The 17,620-nt window shown below is 33.1% G+C and overlaps 1 protein-coding gene across 2 annotated transcripts in view; it reads right to left on the bottom strand.

Moving 5' to 3' along the window:
• Nucleotides 1-2,126: 2,126 nt before the first annotated feature.
• The window catches only part of LOC129232493 (carboxypeptidase D-like), a 152,924-nt gene continuing 137,430 nt past the window's right edge, over nucleotides 2,127-17,620 (bottom strand). Inside the window, exons 10-11 of one of the 2 annotated variants that reach the window (XM_054866649.1) lie at nucleotides 15,167-15,297; nucleotides 5,923-6,057 (exon numbers count right to left, since the gene is read on the bottom strand). In XM_054866649.1, coding sequence (XP_054722624.1) covers nucleotides 15,214-15,297 — 84 coding nt within the window. In that variant the 3' untranslated portion in view covers nucleotides 5,923-6,057; nucleotides 15,167-15,213. Of the gene's footprint in view, nucleotides 6,058-15,166; nucleotides 15,298-17,620 lie in introns of both variants that reach the window. The other variant, XM_054866642.1, reaches the window with a different exon arrangement.

A 17,620-nucleotide genomic window follows, 5' to 3' on the forward strand; every position in this document is an offset into this window, starting at 1 on the left:
AAACATATTTGCAATGATTCTAACATTTTTAATCGATGTTTGAAGCTCCTGTATTTTTTGTACCCCTGTGTGATCGATAGTCCCAGCGTTTAGTGACTGGGATCACATTCTTTTTACAAGCACTTCATCTAATGACAAGAGCCACATCTACATGAGTGCTGACTTCTCAAATCCTAAAGGGATTTTCAAGAAGAAATTGCCTTTCCAAACCAATTTAACTACTAATAACATTTCTACTATTTGTATTAAAAGTTTAATTTTTTTTGAAATTGTACGTGGTTTAAATGTAAATATTGTTTAAATGATTATTTATTTACTCGAAAATCACTCGACAAGGTATGATGGGTGAAAATTTCATTTGAATGGAGTAACTGCTTGTTTAAAGATATTCTGATTGGCTGAAGTTTTGGGTCGCGTAATTTTGGGCAGTTGTTCCTTTCTAGCAAAATCAGCGAGGTCGAAGTCAAAAAAAAAAAAAATGGCAACAGTTGGGGGGGGGGGAGAATTTCAGCTACTTTCGCATAAAAATATATGCAAATTTCATTAAACATTGCAATTGTAAATTAGTTCATTTTGAATAATAATTTGATTGCTGGTGACGTCAGAGCGTTGCTCGATAATTGATTATGATGATTTTGACTACAGCCACTTGTTTCAATAAAAGGAGAAATAGAGTCAAGGTGGCTCGCAAATCAATTTTCTACGAGAGAGCAATTTGGTTCTTAAAAATTCCATAGGGATGCACCATGTTGCCCTTTATAATAGGTACAAGTGATCACAGAGTAAGATACAGAATTTTATTACTCATTCATTTAAAAAAAGAAATAAAAAATAGATGAGTAAAATCTGAAATAATCCTACAAAACTGAATTAAACAACATTAATAGCTCAATTAAATGTAAAATAAATTGCTAAATAAATATATCAGGCCATTGAAATGTGAAATTATTCACCACCTAAATTGAACAACATTAAAAGCTCAACTAAAATGTTAACTTAAAGCAAGAGAATCGAACATGGCGTAAACCATCAACCATTGGTCCGGCGCAGCTTCGTAGGTAAGCTTGACCGGTCCTCAGAGATTTTTTCTCGTACGCGTAAAAAAAAAAAAAAAAAAAAGACAGAAGAAGAAAGGAAAACATACTAATACTATACTATACGCCTTTTTTTACGTGAGTGTTGTGCTTGTTTTTCATATTTTTTTTTTCAAATTTACACTAATGTTTATTTACTCATACATAATTGTAACAATAATTACTTATCTTTACGTTTAAATATCTTTTTGTGACCGTACTTTATTAACGAATAAAATTGTATCTGTCTATTTATTTACTTATTTATTATGATTTAGTAAGAAAAGAAAAAATAAAGAAAACCTCACCGGTTCGCAAATATTTTCTAAAAGTTTTCTACAATCCCCAAATCGAAAGTTTTTTTTTAGTAAACAAAAAATAAAAAGAAGTAAAATAAAGAAAGGAAAAAAAAAAAGAAAAAAGCCTCACCAGCCCAAAAAAAATTCCAAGTTTTTTTTTTCAATTAAAAAAAAAAAGGAAAAACCTCGCCGGCCCGCGAAATGTTTTTAAACGCTTTTTGCCGGTCTGTGGGTCAAAAAAGGTTGAGAAACGCTGGCGTAGACGATAATTTCAGTTTTCACACGGTGGAGAACAAAAACCAGTCGGCAAACGCCGATTATATATCGCTATTTTACTCTTTCTCCCGTACAACCTTATCCGAAGAAAAAAGTAAAATATATTTTCCTGGGGGGATTAGGATCAGAATTATTTTTTATGCTGGGATTAGGATCAGTGTAGCCACACAAAACTTAGGTTTGTTCTAACTAATAGTATAGTATTTCCTTATACGTAACTATTTTTGATTAAAAAAGCTAAAGAAAAATCGAAGTTTTATTTGAATACTCAAGTTAGTAGTAGAGTTAAGACGATGCTTTAGTTTTTTTAACCCATAAATAACATACGCGGTATTTTTCTACTACACCATTAACTTTACAGAATGAAGCACTCCATGTGGAGCATTGCATTTCTCGGAGATTGAAAGTATATCGATCTAAAATAACAGCTAAGAGAATCTGAAATAAGAGTTTCATCAGAAAAACATAGAATGTTTCATAAAAATTTTATTTATTTCACATCAATGGCAACAATAAATAATGTTACAAACAATTCTAAAAAATACTAAACTAAGCTGCTGACTAAGAACAACGGTGCATACATTTAAATCACAATAAAAATGAAAAATGAAAATGCTTTTTGACGCATGGTGAAATAAAAAACTTTTTAATATACAATAATAATAATAATAATAAAAAAACAACTATAACATTTTGTATTTATGTCTGTTGTTTCGCTAAATTTTATTTCCGGGAAAAGAGGCGAATTTACAAATTGCCAGCTCTGATTTATTTCTTTCAAAATTAAAATGAAGTTTGGCAAATTTGCTACTCCATTTTTAGTGGCCGTGGGAAAATTTCCGTTTTTGAATATGCCACTTATGGAAGCTTGTCGCTACAGCCTAGCTAGTCTCTTCAGAAATCCGTCACTACAGGAGAAATAGTACAGATTTTAATAAAACTAATTTTGCTTTGAATATCGAGTTAATTGAGAAATAACGACTCGTCTGTTTTTAAAGAGAACACAAAATGAAAACATTTGTAAGTTTTTAAGTTTACATGATTGTTTAGACGTTTATATAGAGAAACGACGAATGTTTGTTTTGTTTCTATGTCATTTTTATCAGAAACGGAAGCACAGTTTATAAGCTGAAACCGACATAAATTTAAACAACACTCGACTAAGTTGTTTAATCAAAATATTAAAGTATGCATCATTTTCCTCGATTGAGTCACGATATAAAAATATGGTACTAAATTTTTGTAACTATGCGTTTGTAATTTTTCATTTTAATACTGGGTAATGGAAAGATAGTTTTGGAAATTGAATTCCTGAACGCGTATAAAATTGGAACATTCTGCTCAATCCCGAGTCCTTACATGGTGAGTCAAAGCAAAAAGTGAAATATGTAATTTTCAAGGTTTAAATGCTTATCACAGTGCAAATAAATTTAAAACTAAACTGTAAATAATATTACATTATTAATATTGATTTTGGTAACGGACGGACAAAAAGGTAAAACGGTCGAATTCAACTAATTATTAAAAAATGTCTCCATCAACACTATCATAATGCATCGTAAATGTTTATATTTGAAAACAGAATTGCATAATTATTCTAAAAAACCACAACGGAACTATAAAAAAAGTTTTTAGCAATGATATTTTTGTCAATCTAACCAGTTGTGTATAGCCTGATTCGCTGAGGCTTAATAGATGATATATCGTGAGTATTTTTGAGCTGCTTTGAATAATAGGCAAACTGACATCAAAAAGGTAGTTAATTTTCTCCTTCCATGTAAGTTTCCCCCCCCCCCCCCCAAATTTTGTAAAAAGAAACATGTGACCACTTTCTGCAGGGGCGTCTACTGTTCTCATACTGACTGATAACGAACTTTTAAAAGCGAAATAAAAAGTAAAAATAATAATAATAATTTGAAGTATTCCTTTTCCAAATATTATTGCAATTATTCCTGATAACTTTTAAGTCAATTTTTATGTTACTGCAAAAGATTAATTTTTAGTGAGAAATATAAAATAATCCATGTTCATCAGAAACACAGAAAAGATTTTTTTTTTCCCTTTCATTGCGCATGCATTGTATGTTATTGCTAAAAAATATTTTCTTTTGTCTTAAGTTTTCAATGTCCTACACCTTGTTGAGTAGGTCTCTTTGTGTCCTATGCATATTAAAAACGTTTAATCTGAGATCATATTTGGATTCGGGGGCGAAAGTTAGTTGAAAACAAGTTACAGATCTGAGTAAGACTAATCACTGTTCCCCAGTGATATTGTCGTTGTGCCATTCTAAGAATTTCTCTATTTTCAACCCTAACATAAACGAGCTCGTTCAAGGTCAAATATCAAGTTACCAGAACCACACTGCATTATTTTTCATCATATCCGTAAACAAGTCGTTCACTGTCAGTTTATTACATACACAATATTTTAACTGGATCTTCATCGAATTTTATTCTTTTTTTTTTCCTAGATGTGTTTTATTTATTAATTCACATCAATGCCACCTACTTAAAAAAAAAAAAGATCCTAAACCACCAAAAAACGCATAATGTGATTTTTTTTAATTGATGATTACAGTTAGTGTATCAGATATTTTATCGAGGTCGTTTCCATAGTAGTTCATTGTTTCAAAGTAAAATTAAATGTTTGTTTTAAAATAATACCTGTTCCTTCCTTTGGGTGTGAAAATCTATGTTCATATCGTTTGAAACAATTTCATTTAACCACAAATTTAAAAAAAATTCCGAATAAAATGAAAGTATGTCTCACATATGAGTAGTTTTAAGTGAAAAATATGGTAAATTCAACACTTATAACATTTTGTAAAATTTGTTTTTCTTGACTCAACCTTGATTGAGACAAAAGTTTAGTTAAGAAAACTTTTCTTACTACAATATCGTGTTTTTTGGGATGAAAATTATGTTGCAAAATGGCTCGAAGAGTTTCTTAATTCATAAATTATAGAGCAAACCTGTTTTACATCGTTCCCAATAGCTATCAGTAACATCATTAGCTTTCTTTTAAGAGAAGGTATAATTGCCTTTAAGTACTATTTTAATACTTTTTTGAACAATAAACAAACAAGGACTCTTTGACATGTTTGAATGTTTTTGTACCACAATAAAAGTTAATGCAATGTTAGAGATTTTGCTAACAACGTTTTTTAAACTTGAAATATAATATTTTGTAAAAAGGTATAAGCTATGAATACTATGATAAAAATCAGGTAATAAAAGTTTCACAAAGAAAAAAAGGTCGATGCAAACAAAAATCAGTCAAAAACCAAAGTTAAAAGGATATGAAAATACCCTCCACGACCTTTTTTGAAAATAATAAGAATTTATATTAATGTAAAATTTCAATACAAGATGATTGAAAATTCAAGAAAATCAGTTCTTAAAAATATCGAACACAATTATCGCATAAAAAAAACCTTTGTGGGGTACTCAAGTATTATTCCGTCGACCAATTTCCCCAAAATAAAAATCTTCACTAAGTGCATGATAGATCGCCTACAGTGCTGGCCAAGTTATTTGACTAAAGAGTTTTTTTTTTTTTTGTACACTATTTGTACTAAAATACTATTTATTTTACTGTTAAAGTACAGTACATACTGTACACTGATTATTACGTTATTTTAGCATAATTTTAATGTTTGCAGGTGGCAGCACTGTCGCTTTATTTATGTTCTTTGTTTATCTACCTACCAGGAACATAACCTCAATCAGCTTAAACAGTTCACCAGTTCTTTTTATTAGTGTGTTCTGTTATATTTAAAGTTATCTTTAGGTAATTAGTGAGTATGTGTATGTGAGTATATATAACAGTGAGTATAAACAATTTTTTTACTTCCTTTTTTAAAAAGTTAAGAAATGATGTAAACCTTGTGAAAAGTTTGCCAAAAAAACTTAAAATGATCATCAAGAGCAAGGGAATGCATACTAAATATTAGACAATGATTTCACTGTTCGTTTTGTGTTTATAGTTATGTAATCAATAAAGAATTTGCTTTTAAAACAGTCTTAGTCTAATAATTTGGCCAGTACTGTATACTTGAGTAGCAAAGCCAAGCTTGCTCTACTCATTTTTGTAAAACTTCGGATGTACATTTTTGGCGATATTTTATGATTACAGTTTTTATTTGGCGGTAGTTTTTTTTTTTCTTGATGAAGTTGGTCGACGAAATAATACTAAGTACTCATAGCAGACTTCCGTCTCATGTATCTTCACATCACATACTATGAGATCAAAATTAAAATTCAGACACGTTGGGCGTTTCAGAATGGACTGTAAATGTCGTAGTTAGCGTAGAAGCGTTTCGGTGATGATCGGTAGTTGATGATGTATGGCTGCGTCTGCTGATTCCGTCGCTGGGGAAATATCACAGATTCCTTGGGCCGCAGGAAATTCTATAATGCAGGAAGAGAAAACATTTGATGTTAACACAATGATTCAACTTTTCGGGGAGAAAACACTAACAAAACAAGGAAAAGAAAGAAAAAAAAAAGAAATTCACGTTACTTGGGGAATAAATGTTAATTTAGTACTCCCTCCGTCCCAAACTAGTCGCTAGGTCGAAAATTTTCTTCATAATGGTTTGCTGCATTTGAATATTTTTGTACTAAATAGTGAAACTGATGATTTTATGTTTTTATTTAGACATTTAAAAGAGATTTTGGGTTGATATGCTATGAATCAACAACACTTGCTAACATAGGCGACTCGTACAAGGGAAGGGAAGGGGGCAACTGGGCAACTGTTCCTCACTTTCAACAGTAGCGGGGCTTTTACCCTCCCCTTTTCAAAGTTCAAAAGTAACAATCGATCGAAAGTTGATAAAATTGATCGATTCACATGTTTAAGGAACGAAGAATTGACTTAATAAGAGTGTTTACTTATTTATTTATTTTTTTTTCGTGTTAATTTTTGATGAAAACGAAAATGGAGCTTTGAATCGGAAGAAAGAAGTCTTACTGGGGTCATCCCCAACGATTTTTGAGATCGTGTCCGGAATTTTTAGACACGATTATTTAATTAACAATGACCTTAAATTCAATACCTCATTTCTTTAAAAAGTCGGATTCAACAGCGCCGCCCCCTAACCTGTCCCTCTATCTTTGACACCCCACTTTTGTGGTGCACCAGCCATTTCTTTTTTTAGTACTTACCAAGAATTCTTTTTTTTCCGTTTTACATGTAGTTTCAAAAATCCGGAGTGTAAGCATTTAGTAAGTGAATGAATTCAGGAGTTTTAAAATTAATTTAGCACTGATTTAAGAAAAAAAGGAGGGGAATACTTGGCAAGAGTAAATGCGTTAATTGATAGCATATCACCCTAAAACCTCTAAGAAAACATTCATAAAAAATCGTAAAAACACCAGTATCATTCATCAGTACAAAAGTTTTCAAATGTAGCAACTAATTTGAGACGGGGAGATGATGACGGTGAAATGATAGCGGGGATGAAAAAGATAAATAAAGAATGAAACAAACGGAAAAGGTAATCCATAGGTGAACTCTGTAAACAAATAACAAGTAAAAGCTCCCTAAAAGGTAAATTTATATAAAGAAATTTAAGAAGTGAGCCAACTAATGAACTGGAAGGCAGCAAAAACAGAATGAATATACTAGATTAAAAGCATAAAATGAAGTATTAGTTGTTTCCTAACGGATACTGCATTCATGGAAAATATAGACTGGATGTATTAAACAAACACGCCATTTTTCTGCGTCAACTACGTGTTTGGCGTAGAAAATAACAAATCAGCACCAAGCTGATGGCGAATATTGGTTACCTTTTTTAATTGCATAGAAAATCCCAGAAAGTGGTAAACCGCCCGGAAACCTATTTGCTTAGTTTCGATCTATCTTTTCACTGAACAGAGTATAGATAAAAGTGTCCAACTTGTCAAAAAAGTTTTTACCCTCACCCCTCTTAAATAAATCAAAAGATAAGGTAGAAATGGAAAAAAAAAAAAAAAACAAGGGGCGGAGAGGGGGAGAAAATTTCGTATCGGCGAAAAGTAGGGAAGACCAATAATTAAAAAAGTAATTTAAATTTGTCCTAAAAGTTCTAATAAATGTAGGTTGTTGAAATCGTATATTTACACAGTATCATTTGTGAGAGAAGTCAATAAAATGTACGTGCTATTAAACCAAGTGATATTTAAAAAAAAAGACAAATGTAAAAAATTATCAGTTCAGTTAAAAATTTTAGTTTCCTTTTATTCCCCCAGATGAATAGTACTGTGCATCGTCACTAACACTGCGTGTTTTTAAATGATTTTTCTAATTTCCACATGAAATATATTAGAATGCTGTGCAACAAAAGATCTTATGTTCGTTGTTAGGTACCTTTTCAAAGTTAAACTATTAAAGTTTAAAACAACAAACTCCAATAAAGTTAGGGTTTTGAACATGAATCAAACGTTTTACTAAGTAGAGCATCCCAAAGGGGTCGTTTGCAAATGATATCACGCTTTGAAGTGGAGGAAAGGTTCTTAAAATTGTGACGGCGAGTGGCAAGGCGCGGGAAGGGGAAACATGCAGTGTGATATCACACTTTTTTTTAGTTACCATGTGTTAATGAAAAATAGGGTGGTACATGACAAAGGGGAGGGGAGAGGGTAAGGTGAAGCAGGGGTGCCTCCTAAGAGCAAGGGCGCACCCGTCCTAAGTATCGCAAAGACACCCCCCCCCAAAAAAAAAGCAAGAGCCCCCCTAAAAATGAGAAAAATACCCCTCAAAAGATCCCCGCGCCAAATTTCAATGCCGCAGTCTGCGTATAACCTTCCTTAGGTAGGCACCCCTGAAGTGAAGGGCGGTCGAACATGTTCAAAAAAAAAAAGTTTGACAATTTATGAACAGCACACAAGAGATTAAAGCATCATATTTAGAAATAAAAAAATGCGAACGTAAGTAGCCAAATTGCCACGTTTTCTTCGTCATACATCTTTTCATCCATTCCTTCTGCACAACAAAAAAGAATAGAATTATTATTTTATGAACTTTTCATGACCAAATAAAAGAACAAAATTTTTCTGCCTTTGGGTATTTGTTTTTATCTGGCCTCAGTTTTGGCTATGAAAATCGTAATTTCTTCCTACACGAAAATAAAAATCTCTATCACATACCTGTATGTTTTTTACGGCATGAAAAACATGGCGGAAAGTAAAAAAACTCTATGTTTTAAAAACAACTTTTTCCTCTTACGTGCGGAATAATATTATTTAAGCATGTTTGAAGCATGCATCAACGACGGTGAATGCTTCCCATGCTGCAAAGAGTACTTTTTCAATGTCTAGAAATTTCGATCTAAATTGCATTTTAAAAAATAGCTTCATCATTCGAAACATTTGAATTCTCTAAGTTGTTGTCCAAAATATCAGCATTCGAATACTCAAAGCAAATAATAATAAAACATCCGCGTCTGGCGATGGGCCCTTCGTACCTTTTTCATTTGAATGCTGGCAAGTTGCATTCAAAACATGTTTTCGCAATCCGAGTTGCGATAGCATCTTAGCACGTTAATAGTGCGATAGCACGTTCTTCATCGGTTAGTTTTCGTCGAGGTATGGTAAAACTATAAGGTATAAACCAACCTAAGTTAAGGAGAAAGTCGGGAAGGTATAAACCAACTCCCTAATTTCAAATATGAATTTGACTCCATCTCTACATAGTATAAACTGAAGTCTCCAAAAAGCGTCTGTGTTTAAACTCGCAAAACTCGAGAAATTCCCGGCCGATTTCGCTGAAATTTTCACGATATCTTTTTTTTAAGTCCTGAAAAGGTTACAGACCAGCTCAAAAAAAAAAAAAAATAAATAAATAAATAAATAAATAAATAAATAAATCGATGAATAGTTATTTTATTTATTCCAATTTAGGCCCCATTTTCACATAAATTCCTGAATATGGGGGTGAAAAATTACTTGCACCTATATTAATATTATGTATCGTTGGAAAGAGTTCAATTTCCCGCGTACTACGCAATTTGTTTCAATGCTCTAACCATACTTACGGCGGGAGTTATTTGCTTTTTTAGCTTGAATTTGTTTAGGCTTAGGTGAAATTTAGGCACTTGTTTCTTCATTAAATCAATTCAGAAAAAAATTCGGGGGAGATCTCCCAAACCCCCACTCCCCCCCCCCACCATTCAATAGTATTGAAAATCGCCTACAATTGCGTTAATTTAATTTCAATTTTGAAAACTTGCCAGGGGAGGGCTCCGAATATCTCCAACCATTAACATTACCAAAAATCTTCTAAAACTGCGTTTTCTACAAATTGAAAATTTTTCGAGAGAATGTTCCTCTCTCTAGCTAACACCATCGAAAAACGTCTTAAATCCCGCTTTTAGTGCTGCAATTACGAAACATTTCTGTGCACGAACCCCTTAACCTCACCCCTTTATCGAAGGTTGGCTTAAATTGCGTTTTCAGAGCTTTAATTTCATGAAACAGGCGGTGCACATTTTAACAAAAAAGCCTACAACCGCGTTTTTCATGGCTTTAATTTCAAAAATTTTCGGGGGGATGGCCCCCATATCTCTCTTCCTTGATATGACCACTGATCGTCTAAAACTGCATTTTTCGAACAACAATTTTCAAATTTTTTCCGGGGGAAAACCCCTGGACCCCCCTTTATCTGTCACACTCAGAATTAATTCACAATTGTGTGGCTTGGAGTTTGAATTTTGGAAAATTATATGGGGATGACCCCGAGTCTCTTCCTATCCTAACATCACCATAGATCGTCTGCAAACTGCGTTTTTTAAATAACAATCGTGAAAATTTCCCGGGGGTGAACCCCCGGACCCCCTCTTTCTCCTGGACACAATCAATTATAACGTACAATTCTGTTTTAGGAACATAAATTTGGAAAACTTATCGCGAAAGGCTTTCCTGGACCTCCTCTCCCCTTCCTACCTAACTTAAAATATATTCTAAAACTGCATTTTTATATCTTCAATTTTGAAAAAATTCCAGCTTTTCGACACTCTCTATTTCTGACTGAATATTATCCTTTAATATGACTATCCCTGCTAAACCAGAAGCTGAACCTTCTCTCTCTCTCTATTGGAACATGCGTCTGAAACAATTAAGGGGCAGCCAAATGCGTACCTTCCCCCAGATTTTTGATCTAGCGACGGCTCTGTGAGTGCGTGTATAGGCCGTGCGTGTGTAGGCTAGGCTTGTGTGTGTGTGTAGACCTGCGTGCATGCACGTAGGTGTGAGTGTATTTGTGTAAAGGCGGGTGTCTGTGTCAGCGTGCATGTGTGTGAAGTGTGTATGTGTGTAAAGGCGCGCGTGTGTGTGAGTGTGTATGAGCTCGCGTGTGTGTAGGATATGCACGCCACCGGATTCCGGGGGACGGTGATCAGGACCAGAGGAGGCGCGCCTGCAGAGGCCCCTGGTCCAAGCTGAAAAAGGAACCGGAACGTCAAGGACGGTCAATGAGAACAATTAGCAATCGTGGTTGCTCAATAAAAATAAATTGAATAAAATATTTTTCACAATATTTTCTCTATTGTTAGGCAATGATGGAGGGGACGGGTGTGGTAACCCTTGGTGAGTCATTTGGTGTTTTATATGATGAGTTTTTTCGAAGACGATGTAATAAAAAATATTTTTTCATTATTTAATCCATTTCAAGGTACAATTATGGCTGATCATCAGAAATGTGATAGATTTCGTACATAAAACCATATTTAACATTCAGCATTATTTCTTCTTCTCAAAGATACTCTTTTGATCGAAGGCGAATTCAGTTTTGAAAGTCTCTAGGCTATTGCTGAAACTGACCTTGCTCTAAGTTTTCAAATCAATCACAAGCGTGCTTAACATTTTTTTTACAAATTCAATACACATTACGTTTAATTTATAGTCACTTTTGTTACTATTAGTTTCTCAAGTCACATTTTTTAAAATTTTAGTTTGTTTTTTAGATATCAATATAAAATGTACAAATATTTTTTCTCTATTGCTTTTATTATATTCGAACGAACAATGAGGCTTTGTATTGGAAGTAGATCGAACAAGCGTGTTATCTAGTACAAGACTACGAAGAAAACGTATTTGTTACTCTACATTGTACAGAAATATAAATCTTCTCTGATCTGTTGGCACGTATCAACGTATTCACACTGAGATCTTTCAAACTTTAAACAGAGTTTACTGTCTACTGAACAATGTCTTGGTTCTATTGTATTGGTTTTAATGGCTCAGCAGTCAACAGCCTTGATAAACTATACCTCAAATCTTGGATGTTTTCTTATGAAAAGAAAAAATAGTCTCAAGCAGGGCAAGACACAACAAGACGAGATTCTGTGAAAAATTCCAGTGCGGTTATTTTTAATGTTTTCTTGAGCTGTTCTTCAGTTTTGTTGCTTTTTACGAAATGATCGACGCCTTACTGATTTTAAATAGTAATCTCTAATAAATTTTTTTATTATAAACAAATGCTTAAAGAGTCTGAAATATGACATTTTTTTTCGTTTTTTATAAAGAAACACCTCATATTTTTCTTCAGTGTTTTTTTTTTTTTTTTTCATTTTTTCCCCTTTCTCTTTTATGCGGTTTAAAAAATTAGGCCACCCCAATAGCCCAACCGCCCCACAAGTAACTACAGCACTACATTTGATCAGGGACCCCATGAACTGAACTTTTTTGAGAGGGGGAGTGGGAAATCTGAGGTTTCCGAATTGAACCCCAAAATGGTTCGAACGTATAATACGAGTGTATGCACACATACGTACATCTATTCATAAGGGACATTCAGGCATTTAAAAATTGAAATATTGCTATAATATGTTTCCAAATTTGCCGAATCGTCGGACAAAATTTGCCAAATAAGGACATTTTTGAGAGGTCACAGTGACCTTCCGCGATCTCCAATCAAGGCGCTTCTGCACTTATGTTAAATTGTACAGTCGAAAGGAAATTTTAACCAAAGTCTCAAAATTGAGCTAATTTTTCATTTGTTGACGAGTTTTATCTTTTGTTGTCTTTAATAAAAAAAAAAAAAATTAAGGATATGATCTTTTTATCTTTTATGAATATAAATTCTACTTGACAAGTTCCATCCCTGCCTGTTCCTTTGAACTAAAAGAGGTTTCCATTTTTCAAAGTACATTTTTCTTTTCGTCTCTCTCTCTCGCTCTTCCGTTCTCCTCTTAATACATATTCCTAAAATATACCAGCTAATTCTTTCTAACACTAACATTCGATTCTCGAACAGTAAGGATCATCCTTAAGTTCGTGACTAAGGTCATTAACTTTTGGTCTGTCTTGTCTAGCCCTAGCCTGTTGATTCTTCCCAGTCCTGTTTTCTTTTTTGTCTTTCTAATCGCTCTCTAAATCATTGATAATTTGACGCCCGGCAGCCGCGTGTAAGTTATTCAACATGTCTATTAATAGCTCAAAGAACTCTTGGCTGATACTCCTCCACACTGGCCACATGTAGGTTGGAATGAACGCAATCACATTTTTTCACCTTTTCCGAGACATGGTTACTTACAGGTTTCAATACCAAATTGAAAATTTGGATTAGATAGCAAGACAATTACAAGCTTATTTTTTTAATTTCTGAACGATTGCTGAAGATATGTCTTCCAATAAACCTGCGGGAGAATAAAAACGGGTCTGAAGTACTTTAAAAACATATGGATGTTCGCAGTTTCCATGAGCATTGTATTTTTTTAACTGCAGCAGAAATGTTTCAGAAAAGGCAGGTGCACTCTATTCTTTCGGGTAACATGTTGATCTTTATTCAACCCTTTGGATAATAAAGTTTAAAAGTAGAGGATCATGGGGCAAAGTGAAATGGCGAAATATTTACTCTACTTTTAGCTCCACCTATCTGGTATTGTTTTAACTATATAGTACCATATGTAGTCTATTCCAATCAGGAAAAAAATACCAACGAAGATGAAAGCATTTGGTAATGCAGGTAATTTCAAAAAATTGATTCTCATCACCATCTAATATTCAATGCAGTAAAAATTTAATTAATATTGAGCTTTTCTGTACTTTAAATAAATTGTACAATTAATCAAGTACATACGCGGCAAAGTGGATGGGGCAAAGTGAAATAGTTTGTTTCAATTACTCACTCAAACATTTATTATAAATTACTTACGTTTTCATTTATTATTTCCTTTACGTTCCTTTATTTAGTAATTCACTTATTTATTCATTCATTCACTTATTTTCTTATTCATTTATTCTTTTACTCGTTCTCGTTCATTTGTTTTTCTTCGTATAATTATTGATTTATCCATTTAATTACTCGTTTATTGTTTCATTATCTTTCCATTTATTCACTAAATCTTTCATTTACTGATCCTTTTGGTCAAAAATATGTTTTATAATTGAATAGAAAATATTTCACTGGATAGATATCTAATTTTTCACTTTGCCTCATGAAAAAAAGAAGTGAAAATTTTCCACTTTTTTTTGAAGACTCAAATTTACTGCCAAAAATTAAAAATACTGTTTCAACGCAAGTTTTATTATAAAATACAATGTTTTTTCTTTATGTACTGTAGTTTTCAAAACAAATTTTCGATTTGTTCACTTTGAAAAAATTTAGTCATCTTAACCATTTTACTTTGCTCTACATTCCCCTACTTAGTAAAGCAAGTATAGGGTGAAAAAAGGTATTAAAAACGCTTTTAAACTTATAACTTAAATGAAGGAAAGCCCATTTGAAAATCTTCAAAAGCCAAAAATCCACATATCTACACTTTCTTAAGTTAAGCCTTGAAATTAATTTGTTAAAAATTATATACAAAATTACTATTATTCCCTTTTGGTTTTGGCAACGATTAAAATGTTTGTCCCCATCCAAGACGAAGGAAGCATGATAAAAGCTTATTAATATAAAAACAAAGTAATCAAACTAGATGGACTATACAATATACCGAGCGTTCGGTTATAACATCCAGAGACTGGAGTTCCGTCTTTACCAGTTTGGAGGTGATCTCCAGATAGATGAATCTATGGTTGCGTTCGTTGATCGACGGTAGCTTACCGGTCGGTTGATCACATGACAAATAATGACGTCAGCTTCAATGCTTTAGCATTTGCTGACGTCATTAACTGACACGTGATCAACCGACCGGTTGCTACCGGTAGAGCTCGTTGAACGCAAGCTATAACAAAGACAAAACTCCAGTCTCTGGATGTCATAGCCGGGCTGTCGATTTGTTGCTTTCGCCCTGGCTTAAGGGCGGAAACTTATTTCGTATTAGTTGGACCAACATCTGATAAGTGTTTTCGTGCCTCTTTAGGAGTGAAATTAGCATGCAGTTTGAAATCTACGTGCACAGAAGGGGGTGGGGGATTCTTTTATTATTATAATGTACAATGTACATGCACAAAAGCACAATGCAGACATGCAGAGCCACAGATAAATTCTGGCACTAAACACAGCACAGCAAAGGAAAGTCGAAAGAAGAGACCATGCCATGCAGAGACACAAAAGCTTCTTCACTAAGAATGAAAAGGAGAAGCCCACCTGATAATAAATAACAATGATGGCGAAGACAAGAGTCACACATAACTTCACACTGCACACTTCCATTCATTCACTGTCGCGAAGATTCTGTTGAATATCAACAACACCAAAAACTCCGAAATAACCATCACCTGTTAGAATACACAAAAAACATTATGGAATTAGAGAGAGAATGGGATTTTTTTTTTTCTCAATTCACAGACTTAGCCTCAATATAACGCATCGCTTGTACGCTGTACCAATTCCTTCTATGGAATATAAGTTTGTTCACGGTCAATTCCCGGTGTTCTCATTCAGATGCAATACAAAACTATCTCTAACAGTTTGTGCTGGTACAATATTTAATTTTTGAAAAATTTAAAAATATGTACAATTTGTTTGGCTTTGCAATTTTGAATACAAAAATGCTAAATTTGAATTTTAAAACAAGATTTTTTTTCTTCAAATACCAATTTTTCAATAAGATTGAACCATATCACTCATCGGCGACACTAGTGGCACATCTCACGAGTTAAAGAATAAATTAATCAACTTAAACCCATAATAACTATTGATTTAAACTCGGAATTTAATGCTCTTTCTCGACCTAATACTACTGACATAAAGTTAGTTTACTAACTGGTGCATGGTGGCACATGAACGATATAAACAATAGCAGCACATGCTTAAAATTTAAATTTAGAAGAAAAACTTTTAAACTTTAACTGCATTCTCTTAATTAAGACTACAAAAAGCAACCATAGAATATAGCAACATCGTGAAAATGTTTTGCGTGTATTGTAGTCTTTGAGAATAGAATCATTTAAGGTGACCGACTAAGCCAAAAGCATTGATTTTCGACCTCTACGTCGATTATTTTTTCTTTCGATTTGCATATTGAATATTTTGAACTTTTATGTTTCTGTTAATCCAGGGGTGCCCACCTAGGAGGTGTGGGGGAGAGGGGTCATGGCGCAGACTGCGCCATCAAAATTTTTATAGGGGAGTTTTAAGGGGTGTTTTGCTCTTTTTTTGGGGGGGGGAGGCTTTGGAGAGGCGGTTTTCGCGATATTTAGGGGTGCGTTCTTGCTCTTTGGAGGGCACCCTTGGTTGATCTTAGCTTGATTTTACTGCTTTACCATTTCCTGCTATCATGATACGGGGGGAGTCGGGAGGAATGGGACAACTGCATTTATGCCGGAATAAAATGTGGTTTCTTTTTCTTTTTTTGTATGTTTTATATCGTGTTCAGGATATGTAGCAGCTTCAGACTTGATTCTAATCATCTGTATCTGCTGGGCAACCCAAAAATATTTTTTTCCGCATTTTATTTTGGCAGCTATGAATTAAAATAAATGCCCCTTCCTCCCATCCCTCCTTATCAAAACTATAATGCATTGTCACAACATTTTCACTGTATGTAGTATCAGCTATCATACTACTTACAATTTATGTATCATAAATGAAATACTAACTCTTTATTTACAAGGGGTTTCGTATGGATATAATCATTAATATTACGGAAAATTACCTTTTAGTAGAGCCAGATTAAATATCATGAAAATATGTATGCATATATGTACTAAAAATACCTTAAATAAAACACTGAAGAATAAAATCCGCTAAAAAGAATATACACTAATATTTTTTTACTCACGCCAAGAACGTTGTCACATCTGAATAAAAAAAAAGCTTATCTATTTTTTATTTTGTTTTCAAGGGCAGTAAATACATATTAAGGTACTAAAAAATTATACAAAGTGGTGTGCACTTAAATCTCAATATGATTTTCTTTTGTTAAAAATTGTCGTTATTCATTTAATATCTTTTCTGAAGATGAAAATGTTTTCAACTTCTATAGAATCTCTTTAAAGTAACGAACAATCTCGTGGGAAACGCAGTAAATGCATTTATTTTTTAAAATTGCGTTTTTTATGCAATGGAACTTACTAACGTTTAACGGTGCTAAGATATTCAATTGCATATGCACATATAATTCAAGCTACATATATATAACTAATGACTTAATTGATGTTGCTGCAATATTTTTTCTTGTAGCGTTTTAACTTTTTAATGAACTTGAGCTATAATTTTCCTTATTTTACCCATTTATTCAGATGGACAAAATTTTAAATCATATTTATTAGCAATTATGCAACCTAAATAGTATAAATTGCACTTTTTCAAAAACATTAGTTTGCAGGTAGTCTATCACCTTTAAAATATGTTTTACATAAAACCTAGATTTTTCCCAACACTCTTCCTTCCTCTTTTTTTTTTCTTAATTTTCGTTGCTTTTTTTTTCCCGAGGGGGGGGGGGTAGAGATGCTACTATTGTCGCTATTGAGATATATATTCTTGGAAATATTACTTAAAATTTAACTTTTAAGAAATTCTTATAAATATTTTGTAGAAGGATTTCGTTACTTGAACGTCTAAATAAAATAATTGCAAATCTTATAAGTACATACAATC

Source organism: Uloborus diversus, chromosome 1 (genome assembly GCF_026930045.1).
Source record: "Uloborus diversus isolate 005 chromosome 1, Udiv.v.3.1, whole genome shotgun sequence".
Taxonomy (NCBI): domain Eukaryota; kingdom Metazoa; phylum Arthropoda; class Arachnida; order Araneae; family Uloboridae; genus Uloborus; species Uloborus diversus.